The sequence below is a fragment of the Macaca fascicularis genome, chromosome 7, assembly GCF_037993035.2.
Source record: "Macaca fascicularis isolate 582-1 chromosome 7, T2T-MFA8v1.1".
Classification (NCBI taxonomy): Eukaryota; Metazoa; Chordata; class Mammalia; order Primates; family Cercopithecidae; genus Macaca; species Macaca fascicularis.
This window is the reverse complement of record NC_088381.1, coordinates 168,200,986-168,221,856: the sequence shown is the minus strand read 5'-3', so window position 1 is coordinate 168,221,856 and position 20,871 is coordinate 168,200,986. Positions and strand designations below refer to the sequence as shown.

The 20,871-nt window shown below is 54.1% G+C and overlaps 1 protein-coding gene across 37 annotated transcripts in view; it reads right to left on the bottom strand.

The window, feature by feature from the left end:
* Positions 1-20,871, bottom strand: part of EVL (Enah/Vasp-like) — a 174,524-nt gene that overhangs the window by 13,725 nt on the left and 139,928 nt on the right. For all 37 annotated transcript variants that reach the window (XR_012416116.1, XR_012416117.1, XR_012416110.1 and 34 more), the window contains 4 exons: positions 7,118-7,181; positions 3,843-3,907; positions 1,888-2,117; positions 932-1,053 (listed from right to left, as the gene is read on the bottom strand). Coding sequence is in view for 27 of the 37 variants with exons in the window: in XM_073998192.1 (XP_073854293.1) it covers positions 932-1,053; positions 1,888-2,117; positions 3,843-3,907; positions 7,118-7,181 (481 nt within the window). In the remaining 10 variants the exon portion in view is untranslated. The remainder of the gene's footprint in view (positions 1-931; positions 1,054-1,887; positions 2,118-3,842; positions 3,908-7,117; positions 7,182-20,871) is intronic.

Here is a 20,871-nt window from a genome sequence, read left to right as displayed (position 1 = left end):
GGGAAGGTAATGAGAGGAACTAGGACTGCAGTGTGAAGACCCTGGGCACACACAGAGTTCTCACTTGGGTCAGCCAATTGGAAGGCAGCTGGGAGGGCCAGGAGAAGGTGACAAAGTGGCAGGGGGTGGAGGTTGGGTTACCAAGGGAACAGGGTCCCTGCTGCAGCTTCCTCTATTCTGGCAGGAGAGGCCTGCTCCTGTGCCCTCTGGTGCCTAGGTGAGCCACGATATTGGTAGTCCAAGGTGAGCACATTCCTGATGCCAAGTCATATTTTAAAATAAAATCCAAGCTTTGCATCCCTTTTGAGAAACACCTGGATGATCTCCCCACCTGCTTGGGTTTCATCTGGGGAACAGCAGAGAGCCACAATGGCAGGCTGCAGCCACACATGGCCAGGTCTCAGGCCCTAGAGTCCGGCCGGGATGTAGATGGAACTGCTCTCTCTCCGTCACTCAGGGCAATGGCCTCTGGGCTCCCACCCTTCGTAACCCCTCCTGAGTCCTCCATAATGAACCCTGGAGGATGGGGCGCCTTTACCACACATTCACCAGAGTGTCCTCTGCAAACTCATCCACTGCAGCCACATCTTATTTCTGTTAGGATCTTAAGAGCAAGGACTGTTCTTTTTCCTGCGTTTATCTTTGAAATTGTCTCCAAACTTATCTCTGCTCAGGACAGGGCTAGTACATGATAGATGCTTCAGGAAATACTTGCTGAGCTAAAATGAAGGATTTGGAGTTTAGAGGACTCCTGTGGGCTTGCTGCTTCACACTAAGCCCTTGGGAAGGGTAAACTTAAGTAACAGTTTCCCCTGCTTGGCTAAACCCAGGGAACAAAGATTCTGGGGTCAAGCAAGGATTCTGTGTGCAGCACTGGGGGCCAGGAGCTTCCCACTAGGCACAACAAGTCTCGGGAGGTGTAGAGACCTACCTCTTGGCCAGCAGTTTGTTCATTTCCTCCATGAGGCCTCCTCCGCCACCCCCACTGCTTGCCCGGTTGGCATCGGACTTCGAGGTCCCACTGGGACTGGAGCCTCCAGATGCATCTTCTGGCTGAGGAAAAAGGAGGCCACGTTTTAGATTCTGCTGCTGATGGCAGAACAGGGAGCAGCAACTACGTGAGGGGATGCAGGCGACTATGTGCGTGTGAATCCTATGGCCGCAGCACTGCAAGGGGCCTCAGGGGCCATCTAGTCCATTATTCCCCAACCCCACAGGGGAGAAAACCAGAATCAACGGAGGGACAAGGACCAGCCCAGGTCACACAGGTCGCAGACACGCCCCAGCCTGCAGGCTCATTGTCAGTGTCTTTGCCAAGACCAGCCATGACACATGGCGGGAGGGAGGGAGGGGAGAAGAGACTGTTCTGTGGGAAGGAAACGCAATGTAAGCCAAAGGTCTGTATCAGAGCTATTCTTACAAGCACAGTTCCAGAACATATGAGCACGGGTTAGGGAAGAAACAGCCAGGTGGACCTAGTTGCCAGGATACAGCTTTGTACAGTGGAAAGGGCAATGGACTTAGATTCAGGAGACCCAGGCTTGAGTCCAAAATCTGCTATTTATAAACGGTGTGACTTGCGCAAATTCTTCAGCTTTTGTGCTTCCACTTCCTCATCTCTAAAGCGGGACGTATTTCTGGCCCCACGTATGAAGGTCAATGTGAGGCTCAATGGCTAACTAAAGCACCTCAAAATTTCAAATTGCTGTCCCATGCGATTTCTTATTTGAGAAAAAGGGGCCAAGGGCCAGCTAGCTTTGGGCAGGGAGGCAGTTTGCTCAGCTGTATTGCTCAGCGTCTCACAGACGGGGGAAGGAATACAATCACTTTGCAGACGGCATAAGCGTCCCTCGGTCCCATTCCCGCCCCGCGCACAGGAGGTCTTACCCGTTGGACTCTTCTCAGCTTGGCCCCAGCTATGGCAGCGGCCAGTCCTGACATGGAGCTCTCGTCGTGGCTGGACCCCTGGGCTCCTCCAGCTGGCAGTGGGGGTGGGGGAGGTGGGGTAGCCCCTGTGGGTGGAGGTGGGACTGGGGGTGGGGGTGGCGGTGGAGGCCCACTACATGAGATGGGGGCGCTGGCTGCAGATGAGGGATGCCCTGGTGGGAGGATGGGCCCTGAAACGCAACAGTGAGGCTCAGCCAGCTCCAGCACCCAGCTGGAGGCTAAGCCTGCTGCTCTCAGCTCAGGTTTCCCAGAGGAAGGACAGAGGGCAGGCTGCTCCTCAGAGGGATGAGGAACAGCTCCAGGCCTGCTTCATCCAGGAAGCCCCCATGGGATGAACTTGGCTCTGGCACAATTATTCCCTATTCTGGTGTCCTCAGTACTCCGGGGCCTGGCTGGACCCACGGTGTCCTCTATTTGCTTAACATTCCTTGAGCCCAGGCAATTTCCTCTTGCTCCAATCATGTTTTTCCAGGGGGAGAGGAAGCTGGCTGGTTACAGTTTGTGCCTCTTCTCTTCTCTGCTCCTTCTAAGCACCTAGCATCCCCTAGGCAGAAGCTAGTCACCAAGAGCCAACTGTCAGACACTTGGTCTTTGGAGGCCGTGGCAGGTACAGGGCCAACTGGGGGCGTGGGTCAGGGCGCAATGCTGAGTGCTGGGCTCCAGCATCATCCATCCAGCCCCCTCCGCCAGTGCTGCCTGAGCCTGTTTTGTGCCAGGCAATGTGCTAGGTGCTGGGTATGGTGCCGGGGAAAACCAGCCACAAGCTCTCTGCTCAGGGTGCTCACAGCCTGTGAGGAACAGTCAACGAATTGCACGGGTGAATGAAGATGGAGGACTGTGGCGAGCTGACAAGTGTTACCAAGGGCAGGCACACGGCGCCATGTTGGTATACAAAGAGGCGCTCCAGCCTGGCCAGAAGTTCACGGAGGACTTCCTCACAGAAGTAACTGTGGAGCTCGGACATGACTGGAGAGCAGGGGTTCAGTTAGGTGAAGAGGCGGAGGCAAAATGTGAGGAAGGAGGAAAAGGATGGAAAGTGCTTGAGGCACTAGAGGGAGAGAGGGCGGACACAGGCTGTTCCAAGAGTGATGGGGAAGGCACGACATGATGACAGTGTCAGACTTGCATCAGAAATGCAGAGTGGCTGCTGGGGGGGCAGGAAACCTGCAGCAGTTAGGTGGGGGTGATGGGGTCAGTCAACATCTCATGAGCAGGGCGCTCCTGTAACCAGTAAGGGCTCGAGTTTCTCATCAGTAAACAGGATAATAGTCACCTGCTCACTTCATAAGGTGTTTGAGAAAATGAAACAAGACAAAGAACATGAAAGCACTTGGTAAATTATCTAGTCCTTTGCCTATCAGTGAACACGACAATTTCTGGAAAACCCTTGTCCTTCTCCTTTAATGTGCTAAGCTCCACCAAACGTCCCAGACGGACGCGTGGCAGCACCTCCTGTGGGAAGTCTTCCCTGACCCAGGGTGGGCCTTCAGCACCTGCTCGTCACTTGCCACAGTGTGCGCTACGTGACACGGCAAGGGTGGGTTTGCTGTCTCCTTGACTGGACAGTGGGCTCCCTGAGGGCAGGAACTGCATCTGCAGTCGTAGTCATGTCCCCAGCCCTTAGCACGGTGCCTGAGACACGGGAAGTGCTGGCTGAATGTCCACTCCGGAGGAGGTTGGTGGGCAGTGGCCAGACCCAGCTGAGCAGACTCCCCAAGCCTCTGCTCTGCTCTCTTTGCTACCCTCACCATCTGAAGTGGCAGTCGCACTTTGAGACCTAGGCTCCCCATAGCTACTCACACAGCGCCCTGTGTGTCCCTGGGCCTCATCTACGTGGAGGGGCTACCACCCGGCACCAGCATGGGAGTCAGCCCTAGGGGGAGGAGGGCTCTCACCTGTGGCCGAGGTTCTTCTTTCTAGAGATTCCTGACGCTGCTGCTGGTGCTGCTCCATCACTTGTCTGAAAAGCAACCACAGCGGGGCAGTCTGACTTCTCCACACTGGAGAGCACACTTGGTGCCTGCGCTGCGCCCACAGGCCCCGGCTTCAGAGTCACGTTTCGCCAGTGCTCCACAAGCACCATGGTGTGCCACAGCTGCCTCTACTTAACAGGAGGGAGATGTGGCTGGGTCCAGCTCCCGAAATGGGAGCACCGGCTCTCTCCTGAGTCTCAGGCACACTGAACACAGAGCTCCTCATGGAAGGCCAACGTGATTCCACTCCCCAGAGTGACCAAGCTCTTCCCTGGGCTAGATGGGCACATCTGGCTTTTGGGGGCCTGTGGCCTCAAAAGACCCAGTCTCAGGAACGCCTGTTCTTAGGACCTGGCCAAGCTTCCTGGCACAGTTCTCAGGTGTGTTAGTTGCCAGCAGAAATGGACACAAAGGCTACACTTCTCATTTTCTTTACCACAGACCGGCCACAGCCCGCCTTCGTCTAGGGGGCCGTTTGGTATGCTGTGGCACACTGCTACGTGCACCACAGTGGGAACTCACATCCCAGTTCCTTATGGCAGAGTGGCCTCAGGGTGCTCTTAAAGGCAAGATGAATGAGGACACTGAGCCCCAGATACATCCACAGAATCCAGGGACCGACTTCTGGAGTGAGAGCACCTTAAGAAATCATGCAGGCCACAGACAGCATCAAGAGCTCAGCCGGTGTGGTGCAAACTGAACACCTGCTATGGAAACACAGGGTTAAGGACTGCTCTGAAGGCAGCTCTGGGCTTGGTGGGAGTGCCAGAAACATCTATTTCATGGGGTTCTTGTAGGGTATATGCCTTAACTAAAACATTATGGAATGCCTGGGTGCAGTGGCTCACACCTATAATCACAGCACTTTGGGAGGGTGAGGCGGGCGGATCAGGAGGTCAGGAGTTTGAGACCAGCCTGACCAACATGGTGAATCCCCGTCTCTACTAAAAATACAAAAATGAGCTGGGTGTGGTGGCGTGCGCCTGTAATCCCAGATACTCAGGGGGCTGAGGCAGGAGAATCTCTTGAACCCAGGAGGCAGAGGTTGCAGTGAGCCAAGATCACGCCACTGCACTCCAGCCTAGGTGACAGAGCAAGACTCCATCTCAAAAAAAAAAAAAAAAGAAAAGCCCCTTTTAGCATTAAGGTCTGAAAAGCTCCCAGCAGCATCTATATTAGTGTCTCAAACTGCTGAAACCTCCCCAGCAGGAGCCACACACCTAGAAAGCCATGGTAAAATGACGATGTGTGAAAAATATTCATTCCGTCTGAACCTATGATACTGTTTGGATGCTTGGAGTCTCTGCCTCACTAAGTCTTGCCCCTGTCCGCCTCCAATAAAGTGGCGTGGGACAAGCGAGAGTCTCCCCTGCCGTGTGTGTGTTCCTGCCTTGAGGCAGGTGTGTGTGGGTGTGTCTTTGTGTGTGATTCCGTCTTGGGGCAGGTGTGTGTGTGTGTGTGTGTGTGTGTGTGTGTGTGTGGTCCCACCTTGGGCAGGTATGTGTGTGTTGTCCTGCCTTGGGGCAGGTGTGTGCTTGTGTGTGGTCTCGTCTTGGGGCAGGTGTGTGTGTGTGTGTGTGTGTGTGTGTCTGTCTCTGGTCCTGCCTTGGGGCAAGTATATGTGTTTGTGGGTATGTCCCCTGCTGTTTTTTTTTTTTTTTTGAAACGGAGTCTTGCTCTGTCGCCCAGGCTGGAGTGCAGTGGCCTGATCTCAGCTCACTGCAAGCTCCGCCTCCCAGGTTCACGCCATTCTCCTGCCTCAGCCTCCCGAGTAGCTGGGACTACAGGCACCCGCCACCATGCCCGGCTAATTTTTTGTATTTTTAGTAGAGACAGGGTTTCACCGTGTTAGCCAGGATGGTCTCGATCTCCTGACCTTGTGATCCACCCATCTCGGCCTCCCAAAGTGCTGGGATTACAGGCTTGAGCCACCGCGCCCGGCTGCTGTCCCCTGCTGTTCACACCCCGACCGCCAGGTGGTGCTCCCATTCCCAGCCGGCCAGTGACCCCACACAGCTTGGTTTGGGCCCTGGGGTACAGAATTCAGCACTGTGGGTGTTGAAGCAGTTTCGAGAGAAATGAAGGACCCATTTAGCGGCCATCCACTCCTGTACGCTTACACCTGGCATCTGGTGGCTCATTCCTTCACGCCTTTTTGTGGGTAGGGCCGGCCTTGGGTCCTGCCAGGGAGCTGCAGCTGGAGTGAGACCTGACAGCCAGTCTGGGTTCTGCCTGACTCCCTGGTTACTCTGGGCAAGTCATTTCCATTCTCTGGGCTTCAGCTGGCTCATGGGGACAACAGTAAGAAAAGCCCTGAGGGTGAGTGGATGAGACAGGCAGAGCAAAGCCAACACCATCTTCAAATTGGGAAACTGAGGCTTGGAGAGGAACTTGCCCAAGGCTGCAAGGCATTCATTTCTCAGTCTCAGGAAAAGGCCAGAGGAGAGGAGGTCTTGGGATAAGCCCCATGCCATTTGGTGGGAGGGGGAGGTGGGGGCAGACGCCGGCTTTCCTGACTCCTGGTCCAGGACTGGACTCGAGCGCAGCCACAGAGAGTTGCAGCTTGACTCCCTGTCTGACAAAGCTGAGTGAGGAAGGCCTGGGCCGGGCCCTACCTCCCTTGACACAGAAGAGGCAGAGGACCCATCGCTGAGAGGGCAGACCTAGGTCCAATGTGACCTTGGGAGGCTGCTCCATGGGGACCCACCATGACTGTAATTTCAGGACAACAGCCTTGGCCCTTCCTCTTCCCCTCATGCTAATACTTTAGAAGCTCCATGGGGTGAGAGTGTCATGGGGTGAGAGGGTTCATTCCTATGGTCCCTAGCCCCATCCCATGGGAGCGACTGCCCCCCAGGCTGAATCCCTCATGCCTGGACTGTCTCCAGCTACGTTGGGGAAGAGGAAGTGAGGCGACAATGGAGAGCACTTGGGCTCTGCTGGGTCACCCTGAGAGCCATCCCGCTGGAGGTCAGTAGCACCCTCTATAGAATGCCAGACTCCCACGGTCATTCCTGGTCTTGGTGTCCGGGACTAGCGGCTGTGCATTGGCCCCCTCTTTCTTCCTGGTCTGGCCTGCACCCTGCACCCTCCTGCAGCGTATGCCTCTAGGAGTCCTGGCCCTGGCTGCCGGTACATCCTCACCCATTGAAGGCACCCCTGGCCACCCAGCCTGGCCCCTGTGGGTGCTGGGTTACCTTCTCTGGATGTCCATCTCGTCAGGAGAGGGGCCATTCTGCACCTGACGCTGGCTGGAGGGGCCTGTGGGCAGAGAAGCACAGAAACAGAGTGGTTAGAGGAAGAAAGGCCCCAGCAAACCCACCTGGAGTGCTCTCTATTTGTGCCCACCTCCTGGCTGCAGAAGAGACAGCTTTAAGAATCTTTTTAAATGTTGGCCTCACTCACACCTGCGCACCACTCACCCCACCTCACTCTCTCAATCACCCTCTCTCTCACTCATGGCTCTTCATTCTGAACCAATAAATGAGACCCAAACTTTCACATGGTTAAAAATTACCCCTTTCAGTTACTGACCCTGCTTGCCTTCTCTCTCAAACTATCTTCTTGCTGCTTCAGCCTTCTTGCTGGCCACCATCCCCTCAACCCTTTAACACTGAATCTGGCCTCTTTACATCCCACCAGGATGTTCTAATTAAAATCACCAGGGAACTGGGGATTGCCAAACCTAACAAATCCACTTGATTCCACTTTTTTTTTTTTTTTTTGAGACGGAGTCTCGCTCTGACGCCCAGACTGGACTGCAGTGGCGCTATCTCGGCTCACTGCAAGCTCCGCCTCCTGGGTTCACACCATTCTCCTGCCTCAGCCTCCCAAGAATCTGGGACTACAGGTGCCCGCCACCACGCCCAGCTAATTTTTTTTTTTTTGTATTTTTAGTAGAGACGGGGTTTCACTGTGTTAGCCAGGATGGTCTCGATCTCCTGACCTTGTGATCCACCTGCCTTGGCCTCCCAAAGTGCTGGGATTACAGGCGTGAGCCACCGCGCCCGGCTGATTCCACTTTCTGAGCAAAGGACAGACACTGACAGCTGGCGGATGTCGCGGTTAGAGTTAAAACCTGGGTGTGTCTGAGCTGAGGCCCATGCTTCTAGCCCTGCGGTGACCCCTGCTGTCTGAAAAGGGTGTCTGGAGCTGCAGGTGGGAAGCAGCCAGGCCCTGCCCTTGCTCCCCTTGTTCTGGACTGGTGCGGAACTTTCTGGCCACACCCCTGCCCTGGACCCTGAAGGAGGGACCTCCTGCTGTGCAGACCTCCTGTTCAGAGGAGGCTGGAGCTGGCGTCTGTGCAGGGCTTCCTGGGCTGTGCCACAGCTAAGCTTCCGCCCCCACCTAAGAAAAAGCTGACTGTTCCTTCTCTGCCAGCTCAGGTGTCACTAGGGGACTGCAGAGTCACAGTGACTGGGGGAGGGACTCTGGGCAGGCTGCTCTCATACTTCCCTGACTAGATGGGGAAGTGGCTTTGTTTCTGCCCCAGGATGTCCCCACACACCCCTGTTCCCTCCTACTTCATAGAGGACCAAGGTCTTAGTGGTTCTTCCCTCCTTGTTCTCAAGAAACAGAAGGAATGAATATGTGAATATTACGAGAGCAATGTCCAGGCACTTTTCTTAATTTAATAAATCTAACTCTAATTCTCACAACCCTATAAGAAGGCTCCCATAAGGACTTGTAACAGCTGGGAAGCCAGGCTCAGAAAGGCTAAATGGCTTGCCCAAGGTCTTATATACAGCAAGTGGCAGATGCAAACCACGTGCAAATGCCACTTTCTTTCTTAAACTCAATCAGACAGTGGTGTCAGATTGAGACCAGCTTGAAGAACGAAGGATGAAGGTGGCAGACTCATATGCTGCCAAAAGAGCTGCAAGCTGTCCTCGGACGGTGTGCAAGGTGCTGTGGACATGTGTCCCCGCCACCCGCCGACTGCCACTCATCCTGGCTGAGGCGGGAGGAATTCCTGGCATTTCCGCTCCATGTCCGGCTTGTGCCTGAGCTGCTCTGCTGTGAGTTTGGCACAGGCCTTGGGCTCTGGCTTGGACAACTGGACATCCACCTTGTTCTAAGACCAGGTCTCAAGGGCTGAGTTCACTCCTGGATCTGGATTTCATCCTTCTGGGGGCTGAGTCCCTGTCCCAGCGACCCTGTCTAGCATTTGGTCTGAGGGTTGGCCCTGCCCTAGGATGGAGGCCTTTCCACGCTTGGGCTCCACCAGCTGCCGCAAGATCCTTCTGTGTCTGTGGGCTGGCCTTGCCCAGGTCACCGTAACTGTCTTCCACCTTTGTCAGGACCCAAGATGGCCGCCAGCTGCCCGCAGAGAGGCTTGTGTGGTTTTGTGCTTTGGATTCCCCATTTTGCCTGCTGGGCTGGTGTCCTCCCAGCACCCTCCCAACCTGTTTCTCCAGAGGGTGGGGAAGTCCAACAGGAGCCCTGGCCCTTCGAGGGGGCTCTGGCCCCTGCATCTAAGACCTAATTAAAAATTGGCTGGAGTTTTAGACACGACGGAGCAGGAAAGGATAACACTTGATTGCATTGATTGCATAAAGCTTGCCATTCTTCTTAAACTAAGAAAATGTTCAATTGTTTTGAGCCATCATGGCCCTGAACATCATGAAGTACAGTCCCTTTGTTTTAGGGGTAAGAGCTAAGGCACAGGGGTCTGTCCAATGTCACCCAGGGTAACTGTGACAGACCTGAGGTTCCCATCGCCTCCTTACTCCTGGCCTCCTCCGCCCCCAGCACAGCTTCCCCGTGGCCGTCAGCGGGAGGGACAGGGACGAAGGTCATTGCTGCAGACTGCTGGTGGCCCTTGGGAAGCTCCAGGCAGCAGCCCCTCGGCAAGTGATTCTTCAGTGGGAGGAGTAGCTAAGGAAGGCTCCTGGCTGCTGGTAATCAGACTCCCTCGTGTCTAGTGGTGAGGCACTACACATGACTTCCCTGGGTGATGCACACAGAAGCCAAGGCGGAGGATGTGGCACCTGTCCCATGCTGCAGATGAGTACCTTAGAGCCACTTCTTGCCGCCCGAGCTGAGCTTGGATCCCACAGGAGCCAGGGTGATGGAGATGGTGGGGGTCCCAGTTCTTCCCTCTCTGCCTCCCACAGCTTGTTAGGTAATGGAGTCTCATTGGTGCTGTGTTGGCTGCCCCACAGAATGCCCCGCTTCTCTGCCGCCACCTGGCAGCCTTGGTGTCTCTCTCTCTTGGACCCTCACCTCCACTCTCATTCTGACAGTGCGGCCTAAATGACGTCTGGAAAACACAGACATGACCTGCACTAGGTTGGGCCCAGGCTCCACTGAATAAGATTCAAGGCTTTCAGGCTAGGCTCCAGCCCACCTTGTGGCTGCGCCTCCCCGACAGCCCTCCATAGCTGACCTCCTGCACCTGCACACTGGGCCTGGCCGCACTATGCTTCCCGTCTCTGTTTTGTGCGCTACTCAACCCATGTGGGTCACCTTTTTCTGCCGTCTCCACCAAGCAAGGCTTCCAGGCCCAGCTTGATGGTCACCTCTTCCATGAAGCCCTCCGCAGGTCCTCATGCTCCTTCTCACCAACTGGTGCCCATGCGCCTCTCTTAAAAACTCACAGCTTTCTCACCCATATTCTAGTAATTTGGGAGCTGCCTTCTCTTCTGTACTAGACCCCGGGCTTCTCGCGGGCAGAGAGCACGTCTCACTCCGCACTCCACTCTCACAGCCTGGCTTGCATCAGACACTCCGTATATTCTACTGAACTGAGTCGGGAAAGGGAGAGGGGGCTCAAGCTCACTTACCCTGGGGGAAAGGTTCAGGTGAAGGAGTCATGCTGAACTGACCTGAGTGAAAACAAAAACCTAGGAGGTAAGCCACAGAGATACAGGGCTTAGAAGGGGTCCCCCAAGTTCATGCTTGTCCAGAGAAGAGGCAGCAGTGTAATGATGCCCTGCCAGCACCAGGTACCCTCGGTTGACCAGAGGCATTAAGGACAAATTAAAGCCATGGGGCTGCTGACCCAGCCTTTGTCGCAGGGCTGTGAGTTTCAGACACCTTTCTGCTAGAGGCCCTGTGGCTCTGCACACAGTGGCAGAGCGTGGAGTCACCTCTGTGGTCATGAGGTGCGCTCCTCTGTACAGTAAATGTACAGCAATGACGGTCTGTGGATCACATCTTAATTGTCTCGTTCCCATGAGGTACTAACCTGGGCAGGCAGTGGGCACGAGAGGACCTGGCCTGCGTTCTGCCTCATACCTGCCTAGCCATGCACCCCTAGGCAGGCTACTGTGCCCTCATCTATGAAATGGGAGTCCTAATGCACTAATGCTAATAGTGGTACCTCACCAAGCTGCTGTGAGGAATAAACAAACTCTAGGAGTAAAAAGTATATGGTAAGCCATAAAGTGCTGGAAATATTTGTTTGCATTACTGTTGAAAGTACACTGTTGATCTTTCTGCTGAGTCGGATAGGAATCTGCCTGTGTGCTGGCTTAAGTGGCCCTCTGCCCCCGCGGCCTTGCTGGTGAGGTCCCCTCGGCGGAGCACCTTCTTCTCTATGGGCTGCATGCACTCACTGCCCAGCTGCTCCCACCATGGCCCCCTGAAGTACACAGGACGAGTGGTGGTGGTTCTCAGGGGTGAGGGGACTTGCCCAGAGCCACAGGGTTTGTGACGCTGGCCCCAGTATCCCAAGCTTGTAGAGTCTAGGAGCTGATCTTGCCGAGGCAGGGGCCTGGCCCATTGACTTGGGACTCCAACTAAGAAAACTCTCATCCTCTTCTCACTCATCTCAGATAAATTTTGTGGAGTCAAAATAAAGAGGATGAGATAGGAAACAAGAATGAGAGAAATTCAAAAATTAAAAAAGGAAAAATAAAAGGACCCGTCACGCTACAGACAAATGAAAATCAGAAAGGGAAATTTTAGGTCCAACATCAAACAAGAGCAGGGTGGCTGGGCATTCCTGGTGTCATGTGGGTCCAGCCCTTGGTGGCAGGGCTCACACCTGGTAGCAGGCCAGGCCATAGGTTCCCTGGCTGACCTCTTCTCTGAACACAAAGAGCTGCAGGAGGACAGAGGCTGAGACCCAGCCAAGGCTCAAGTCCAGGCTGGCCTGCTCCAGGGCCCGCTGGACTATGATGACTCTCAGGAAGGAGGTGACTTCCTGCTGTCCTGGAGGCCCACTTTCCAGCTTCAAGTCTAATTTCCATCAAACACCCACTCCTCCCAAACACAGCAGTGACTCAGAGGAACCCTTTCACTCTTAGGAGCCATGAGGTGGGGAGAAACACACAAGAGGGGAGGGAAGGCTGGGCCAGACTCAGTCATGCGCCCTCCTGAAAGGGAGGGGTGGTGAGATGGGGTGAGGGGGCCAGTCACAAGGGACAGGAGCTGATAGACCCAGGGCAGTCTATATGACTGACGGGGAGTGGGGCCAGGAGGTCTGAGTCCCTTCTCACTGGGGAGAGTGAGCACTGGAAGAGGCCGGCTCCCGTCTGGTGGCATCTCTACCTGGGACACACTGCAGGCGTTTGGCAGGTCACTCCCCTTTGTTGCTATTCTGCAAGCAGGGACATGAAGAATTGCCATGTGCCCTTCACAGGCTACTCCGAGGAGGAGATGAGCTTATACCTGGTCTTTGTATTGTACCTTTTCAAAAGGCTTTTATAGCATCTGTCGCTGACATAAGGATTTGGCAAAAGATTCCAAAGAAAGGTACTGCCATCTTCAAGAAAGCTGTCCTGGTGTAGTGGAAAGGGGTAGGGAGGGCACAGAAGAGAGGAAAAATCTGGGCACAGCCGGGCACGGTGGCTCACACCTATAATCCCAGCACTTTGGGAGGCCGAGGAGGGCAGATCATGAGGTCAGGAGATCGAGACCATCCTGGCTAACATGGTGAAACCCCGTCTCTACTAAAAATAAAAAAAATTAGCCGGGTGTGGTGGCAGGCACCTGTAGTCCCAGTTACTTGGGAGGTTGAGGCAGGAGAATGGTGTGAACCCAGGAGGCAGAGCTTGCAGTGAGCCGATATCGCGCCACTGCACTTCAGCCTGGGTGACAGAGCAAGACTCCATCTCAAAAAAAAAAAAAAAAAAAAAAAAAAATCTGGGCGCACATTATGGGATTCACAGAGAATGAGCCAGATGCAGGTGACACTCCTCCCCTCCCACTTCCTCATAGCCTGACTGAGGTGCTGAGACTCAGGCGGGTCACAGGACAGAACCAGGTCAGGCGTGGCCCAAGTGTAGGAGAGCACCTGCTCGAGGGACTCTGAATGTGAGTCCCTGAGTTCACCAGGATCCATGACACATGCTTGCACACAGCAGGAAGGGCAGGAGGAAGAGCATGGCCAACAGAACAGCCTGACTTTAACTCCACAGACATAACTGCTTTGCTCACCTCTGTATTCCCAGTACTTACCATAGTTTTTGACCTATAGTCAATGCAATACATACTTGTTAAGTACGTGGATGACTGGCCCTGGGCACACTGTCTGAGCATCTTCAGCCACTGGGCGAGACTAGAGTGAGTGACACAGTCTTAGAGAAAATAGCGGAAGTCTAATGGTTCATAAGCTCCCAGAGCAGGAAACAGTGGCTGAGCCAAGGATTGGGTCTCACGAGCTATCAGTGAGTGAGATACCACAGGCTACCAATGGCAGTGCCACTTAGAAAATACAATGAGTTGGGGTAAGGAAAGAACTCAAGTTTATTGAGTGTCTATTACACTATGTACTAGATCCTGTGCCAGAGACTCAGATGCCATCTTGTTTAGCCTCCCTCGTCCTAGGAATCCTGCTGTGAGCTCCACTTTACCCATAAGAAAGCTGGAGAGTTGGAGAACTGAAGTAGCATCTGTGTGGCCTCTGAACAGTCAACAGTTAAGCCAGGCTTCAACCCTAAAACAGAGGACTCTAAAGCCCTCCACAGAGTCACCAAGACTGCAGGGGGATAGGACACATGGAGGAAGAAGGGTCAAGCGGGGCACAGAGGCAGGGAGAGCAAGAAGGGGAGTCCAGCCGTGGCGCGAGGTGAGAAGCTGCAGCTCGGAGCCCCCTGGTGGAGCCCCTTCTTGGGCAGGAGTGTGGCACACTGCAGCCTCTCAGCACCCAATGGCCTTGCTGCCTCAACGCCCATCCACATGGCACCAGGAGAGGTATCCCAGGAGCTGGACAGGTTCTCAGGGCTGTACAGAGAGCCTTGGGAGCCACCCGGTCTGACCTCGAGTGCGAGGCCCTAGCCGGGGTGGGTGGTTCTCACTGGCAAAGTCTTCTTCCCAAAGGGTGAAATCTGTCTTGCCAGGACTGCCCCCAGTGGTCTGTCAGGACCACAAAGGCTGTCTGTCTGTGCCGGCCTGGCGGCCCTGGTGCGCTCCCCTCCAGGCCTCTCTTGGTCCCCGTCCTGTCTTCTGTCTTCCAGTCCCTTCCCGCCTTGGCTGTGCTCTTCCGGACAGTTCTGGTTTGTACTAATCCCCTTCAGAGTGAACTCTGCTGGAGTTCTGCCAGTAAGTTAGGTGTGTGGGAGTCCCTCTCCTCTCTGGGCTTCCGTTTTCTATAAAGTGAGAAGGGTGGAACCAAGGATCATCAGCTCCAAATTTCTACAACTCTAAAGGACAAAGGAGGAAATATACTAAAATGTTAACAGTGGTATCTCGGGATTGTGGACTTATATTCCTTTTTTTGGATTTCCAAATCATGCACTACCTCTAAACAAATAAATGTCTAAGAGTCCCTACAGAGAATCCCTGCTCTGCGATCCATCCCCCACGAGGTGTGGCAGGTGCGGGGTAGGCAGGGAGCGGTGTGGCTCCTGTCTGAGGTAATGCATTAATTTATACAGCCAAAGGCAGGCAGACGAGGTGAGGCACTACTGACCCCTCCTCCTGACGAAGGCCTTCCTCTTGCCCACCCCTGAACATTTATGAGGCTCTGGGACACCAGCCCCCAGCTCCTCTGGGATGGAAGGGATGGGCTCAGTTTCCAGTTAGTCTCTATGGGAAAGGCATCCCCTGGGGCTCCTGAAAAGATAGAACCTGAGATGCTAGGAGTGCCAGAGACAAAGGATCCAGCACTTGCTCAGTGATGCTTGATGGAATTTCTGGCCAACAAACGACAGCCACCTGGTGTGAGCTGGGCACAGTCCCAAGTCCTTCTAAGGCCTCCTCCCTGCTCTGCCATCTTTCTGGCTGGCTCCTTTCCCTCTTTCCAGAGGGTCCCCTCATTTTACAGTGAGATTGGGCCATCCCCGGCACACGTCTCCCTCTTGTCACAAGGCCCTGCTTTCCTCACAGGTGCCATTCCTATCACCAAGCGAACAAGTGTCCAAGCAAGGATGGAGTCTGTGAACTGGGCTAAGCTTGGTCTGGCCACTGCCTTTACTGTCACCTGGCCAAGGCCATACAGGAATTGGTGGCAGAGCTGGGACCAGAGCCCATAACAAATGTCTCCCGGCCCAGGGCTCTGTCCACCCCAGTGCACTGATGCTCAGCCTGGTTAATAAACAGACAGCTCTGCATTTGTCTTTGGGAAACAAAGGCAGCTAGTGTTTAACCCTATCCTCCGAGCTCGGCTCAGGAGGAGACAAACACCCGACTGTCACCCTCCCTATTCTAATGCGAGCTTAGACAGCTTAGTTGCTTGCTTAAAGGAACCCGGAGTGAATTTTCCAGTCTTTCCGGCTGAGTCCTTACCACATGAATTTAGGCTCAAACAGGCTGACGTGTCTTACTCAGATTACCACAGCCAATGACCCACTGAAATCCTGCAACAGACCCTCCTGCCTAAGCCCTGGCCCTGGGCTTAGCAGAGACAGCTCAGCTCCATGGTGACCAACAGGTAAAGCTGTGTCTAGGAGCTCAGGGTCTGAAAGACCTGTCAGGCTGGAAGGTCATCACTTACAGATGTGGGGATGGCACTTCAGAAAGTGGGGGACTGACCAGGGCCACAGTGGGAAGCACCACCAGCCCTTGCAGTCATGCACCAAAAAGGAGACACCGGAGAGGAAAAGCGTTTGAATTCTGACAAAGGACAACAGGGGGCCTGGTGCTGCCCATGTACTGGTGAGCAGCACCCCTTGTGTAGAGGGGTCCCGAGTCCCAGGGAAAGGGCAGGGGCTTGCCCAAGCTCACATTCACACTGGGGAAAGCAGGGCTAGACCCAGTCTCCAGCTTCCAGGCCAGGACACCCCACTCCCACGGCTTGGGCCCACTAGGCTGTGTTCCTTAGGGGAGTTATTTTCCCTGTAGAATACTTTTTCTCTCTTCCTAATATGCTTATTTCGGCACACAAAACTAACCTTAAAATGAACCTCAAACAGAACAAGTTGCAATAAAAATCTGCCACATCTTAAGCTTAATGGTTCACAGAGCATCACTGCATTTTTTTTTTTTTTTTTTTTTTTTGTGACTAATCTGCCCAATCATCCATGGCTGGGCCTATTAACGCCATTTTATAGGTGGGGAAACTGAGGCTCGGAAAAGCTACCCAAGGTCATGCGCCTCCAGTGAACGGTGCTGCTGGAACAGAAGCTCAAGTCTCCCAGTACCCAGCTGCTGGTTCCACCCTGCCGCTTCCGCAAGGATGTCATTGCAAACCCCGCAGTTGGTCAGTGACAGATACTCGCCCCAAGATCCAGCACTCCCACCCCCACCCCCGGAGCAGGTGGGAGTGAAAGGAGAGGCCCATGAGGAGCAGGGAGGAGAGAGAGGGGCTCCCGTCACCTACAGCTCACTCTGCAAAGCACGGTGCAGTCCCAATGGCAGAAGCAAAAGCAGTGGAAGGCCCACTCCCTGCTGACCATCACGGGCAGGGCTCCGCGGCACAGGCCAGGGGCACCTCTCACACCGGGCCACTTACCTCTTCCCTGTCGCCTGGCTGGCGCAGTGGGAAACTGATACGCCATCCAGCCACCAAGTGGGCTTCCCCCCTCAATCTTTAATGAGGCTGCTCAGCTAACCTATCAGAACCTTCCTGCCCACCTGACTCCAGCAAGCTCCCAGGGCCCTGGCCCTGGAGGACTGTCCAGACCCCTCGTGGGGCCCGGCTCACAGGCCTCGGTGACACCAGGTGTCTGCCAGGAGACACTCCCTAGGCGGCACTCCTCTTAACCCTGTGGGCAATGGGATGGAACAGGGTAGGTGTGGCGTCAGAAGGGAGCAAGTGTGCAGAGAATGCCTGTGAGGCATGCCTAAATTTGGCACAACCCCAAACTTTGGTATGGGAAACCCAAGTTGGCACCCTCTCACAGAAGTAAGGCCCATTTGATTCCCCCCGGCCTTCCTTCGCTCGGCCCCCTGCTGGACTCCATGAAATGCTTCCTCTCCTGCAAACTGTCTCTTAGGAGCATCCTCTCTGGCCTGTCTAGATCCAAGCCTCATGCTCTCACTTGGAGAGCTTTCCAAGAGTCTCCAACTGGCCCCTCTGCCTCCGTTTATCCCATTGAGTCTGCTTACGGAGTCAATTTCAGAAAGCACAGGTCTTCCAGGCCATTCCTGGGCCAGGAAACTACTGTGGTTCTCCACTGGTCCACATGGGAACCTTGGGATTGGGTTCATCCTTACTTTGGGATTGGAGGCCTCTCAGGCTCCAACTTGCCTGTCCTAGTGCCCTGACTGCTGCTCCCAGCCAATGCCACCAAATCTCTCCCCTCCCTAAATGTCCCAACTCCCTTAGCGCCCTCTCTCAGGAATACCCATCATTCCCTCTTTGCTTCCCTGGAATCCAGTTCAAATAGGCAAAATACACATGGATTTTAAGAGCACAACACTGGACTTCAAAGGAATCCCCCCTCCACCCCTCACACTTGCTGCCTTGTGGGGGGCATCTGGAGCTTGGGACCTCATTCCTTCCTTGATTTCCCTCCTCCCGGCCCAAATCCTTCCCCCACACGATGAACGGACTGATTCTAGCGGGCCTTGTGACCCTGGGCCGGCTACTCACTTCCTCTCACTGGGACTTAATTTCCATACCTGAGGGGCTAGAGAGGAAGTATGAGGAGGATGATGATAGCAGCACCCACCGCTGAGTGCTCACTACCTGCCGGGCACTGTTCTGAGCACACAGACTGGAAGCCATTTAGAGTTAAATCTGAGTCCTGGCTCTCACTTGCTCTTTGACCTTCCTCGCAGCTTCAGGCATGAGGCTAAGCCCTGGGATGTTATGCTCAAAGCCTGCCCTTCTAGGCCTGGTCCTGCTTGTTCCTCAGCCCTCCCTTTCTCTTCTCCCACATGCATTCAAGATGGCAGCACTAGGTTCACATGCCTCTGCGTCGTTGCCTATTTTGCTTCTTTTTGGGCTACTCTTGTAACTGGTGAACGTCTGTCCAGCCCCTTTAAGACTCAGATCAGGCATGCCTGCCCTCGGGCCTCTCCCAGTAGCTCTCCCCTTCACCACAGCTGCCCCCACAAGAAGCCCTGTGTTCTCTCCATCATAGCATAACATACACTGTATTGACAAGGCTCTCTCTCCACCCGGCTGTGAGCTCTGTGAACACAGGCACCATGTCTTATTCATCTTTGTGTTCTGGTGCATGACCCAGAACAGATGCTCAGTAATTCACAGATGGGGTCATAGCTGTGGATACAAATGCTCCCCTGGAACTTACAATCTGGAGAGGAGAGACAGGTAACAAATAAAGATACAACATGTAGGAAGAAAAACACAGCAGAGAATGAGAATTAAAGGAATGTGTGTGGGTCGTTCTTCAGAGAAACTGCGATTAGGTGGTGTAAGCAGAGGCCCGGATGAAGTGAGGGAAGGAGCCCTGAGGTTTTGGGGAGAAAACATTCTGGGCAGAAGGGGCCTTGGGTGTAGAGGCCCTGAGTTAGGAGCATGCTTGGCACATCTGGGGCATGGTGTAACTGGAATGAAGGAGAAGAGGTAGAGAGTAGGAGAGGAAGTGAGTTCAGAAAGATAGCGTGCCGGGCTACGCAGGCCACGGTAAGGATGTGGACTATATTCTGAGTTAAGCTAAAATCCTAAAGAGTTCTGGGCAAGGGCTGATGACCTGACTGAGAGGTGAAACGCAGTCTGCTTACTGTGCAGGGAATGGACCAAAGTGGGCTAAGCGCAGGAGCAGGCCAGTCAGGCAGTGGCTGCCGTGAACCCCCGCTGTGTGAACACCCTGGATGAGTGATGGCAGGCAGCCGACAGGCAGCGGGCAGGGCCTCAAACACTCACAGCCTGTCCACTCTCACACTGGAAACTGTATCTCAAGTTCAGCACTTGGCTTTCTAAGTCTTCAGGTTATCTACCAAAATATTTGAGCTGGCTCTTATCCTATATGACCTGAAGCTGGCAGGCTATTTGTAAAACTCATTCCTTAGGAAAGAAATGATACATGCTACGTGAGGAAAAAAGAAAACAGCTATGAATGAATTCTTCCCTCACTTTCCAAGATGTGGGTATGTGGCTAGAAAGACGGGGCAGGTTAAATGTTTGTATCAACCTCTGACCAAGCTGGGTTATGGTTTAGAAAGGTGGAGGGCTGCCAGCTGAGCAGGGTCTTTTGCGAGGCAGTCTGCTCCACTGGGCAGAGACCTGGACTGGAAATTAGGACATCTGGGCTCTGGGCCTTGAGCTCTGCATTCACCAGAGTGGCCTGGGGCAAGTTTCTTAGCACTGTGAGCCTTTGTTTCTTCCTTCTTAAAATGGAGAAAGTAATTCCTGCTGTCTCCCTGCAATCTCAGGGGGGTGTTGTGAAGGCCCAGGGAGCCGAGATCCAGGCACAAGAGCATCCAGGAAGGGGTTTGTTCCTTTCCGTAAGGACTGTATGGCTTAGCTCTGGGGGGTGGCACACCAGAATGAAATGACCCTGGCTACAACTGAAGGGTGAGATCCCAGTGTCTAGGGCCTGGGCACTCCAGGAACAACTTGCATTCATGGTGTCATATGCTTACAAATCACAGTCCTATCTATTTTATCATTTGAGCCTCATGACAACCCTGTGAGGTGGTTGTTACACCCATTTTAAAGATGAGGAAACTGGCCGGGCACGGTGGTTCACACCTGTAATCCCAGCACTTTGGGAGGCCAAGGTGGGTGGATCACCAGAGGTCAGGAGTTCGAGACCAGCCTGGCCAACATGGTGAAACTCTGTCTCTACTAAAAATACAAAAATTAGCCAAGCGTGGTGGTGCACACCTGTAGTCCCAGCTATTCGGGAGGCTGCGGCAGGAGAATCGCTTGAACCCAGGAGGCACAGGTTACAGTGAGCTGAGTTCGCGCCACTGCACTCCAGCCTGGGCGACAGAGCAAGACTCTATCTCAAAAAAAAAAAAAAAAAAAAAAAAAAAAAAAAAAAAAGGGTGAGGACGCTAAGGTTTACAATGGTGAAATAGCTTGCTCAAGGTTTCACAGCTGCTCCGTGTGACAGGGTGGAGCGGGCGCCTGGAGCTAGGGCATGGTACTATTCTGTCACCTGCCCCCAGAATCTGTGCCACTTCTGTCAACCTCTGTGCTGACCATGGCAGGCACACCTCAGCTGGCTGCTTCCTGAGCCCCACCAGGAGGCATCAGGAAGGTGCTGGTGAGGCAAGGCTGGGGAATGAACCACCACCTATCTCGAACCCTGACTGGGCACATGGCGCCTGGGCTGTAACTACGGAAGACTAAAACTCCAAAGGAATCTCGCCAGTAGTGTTAGGGAGATAATCCTGGGACTGGTGGAAGGAGGAGACCTCTCTTCTCTGGGATGTAAACTGCAATAAGCCAGCAGCTCTTTTGAGGATAATGCAGCAGCAGGATGTGGGCGGGATGCTCTGAAATTAGGGGCCCCGTGAGGCATGCGCAGTACCGCCAATGCACAGAGGGAGATCCCCAGGGTATGGCAGAGCCTCTTCTCAGACCTTGATTTGAATTTCCAAACCACTGAGATCTGCTGGTGCCGTGGTCCTCCTCCTCATCAGATCCCCCCATCCACCCCCAGCCCTGCAGGGCCCAGGTTCAAGCCCCGCTTCCCTCAGGAAGCGT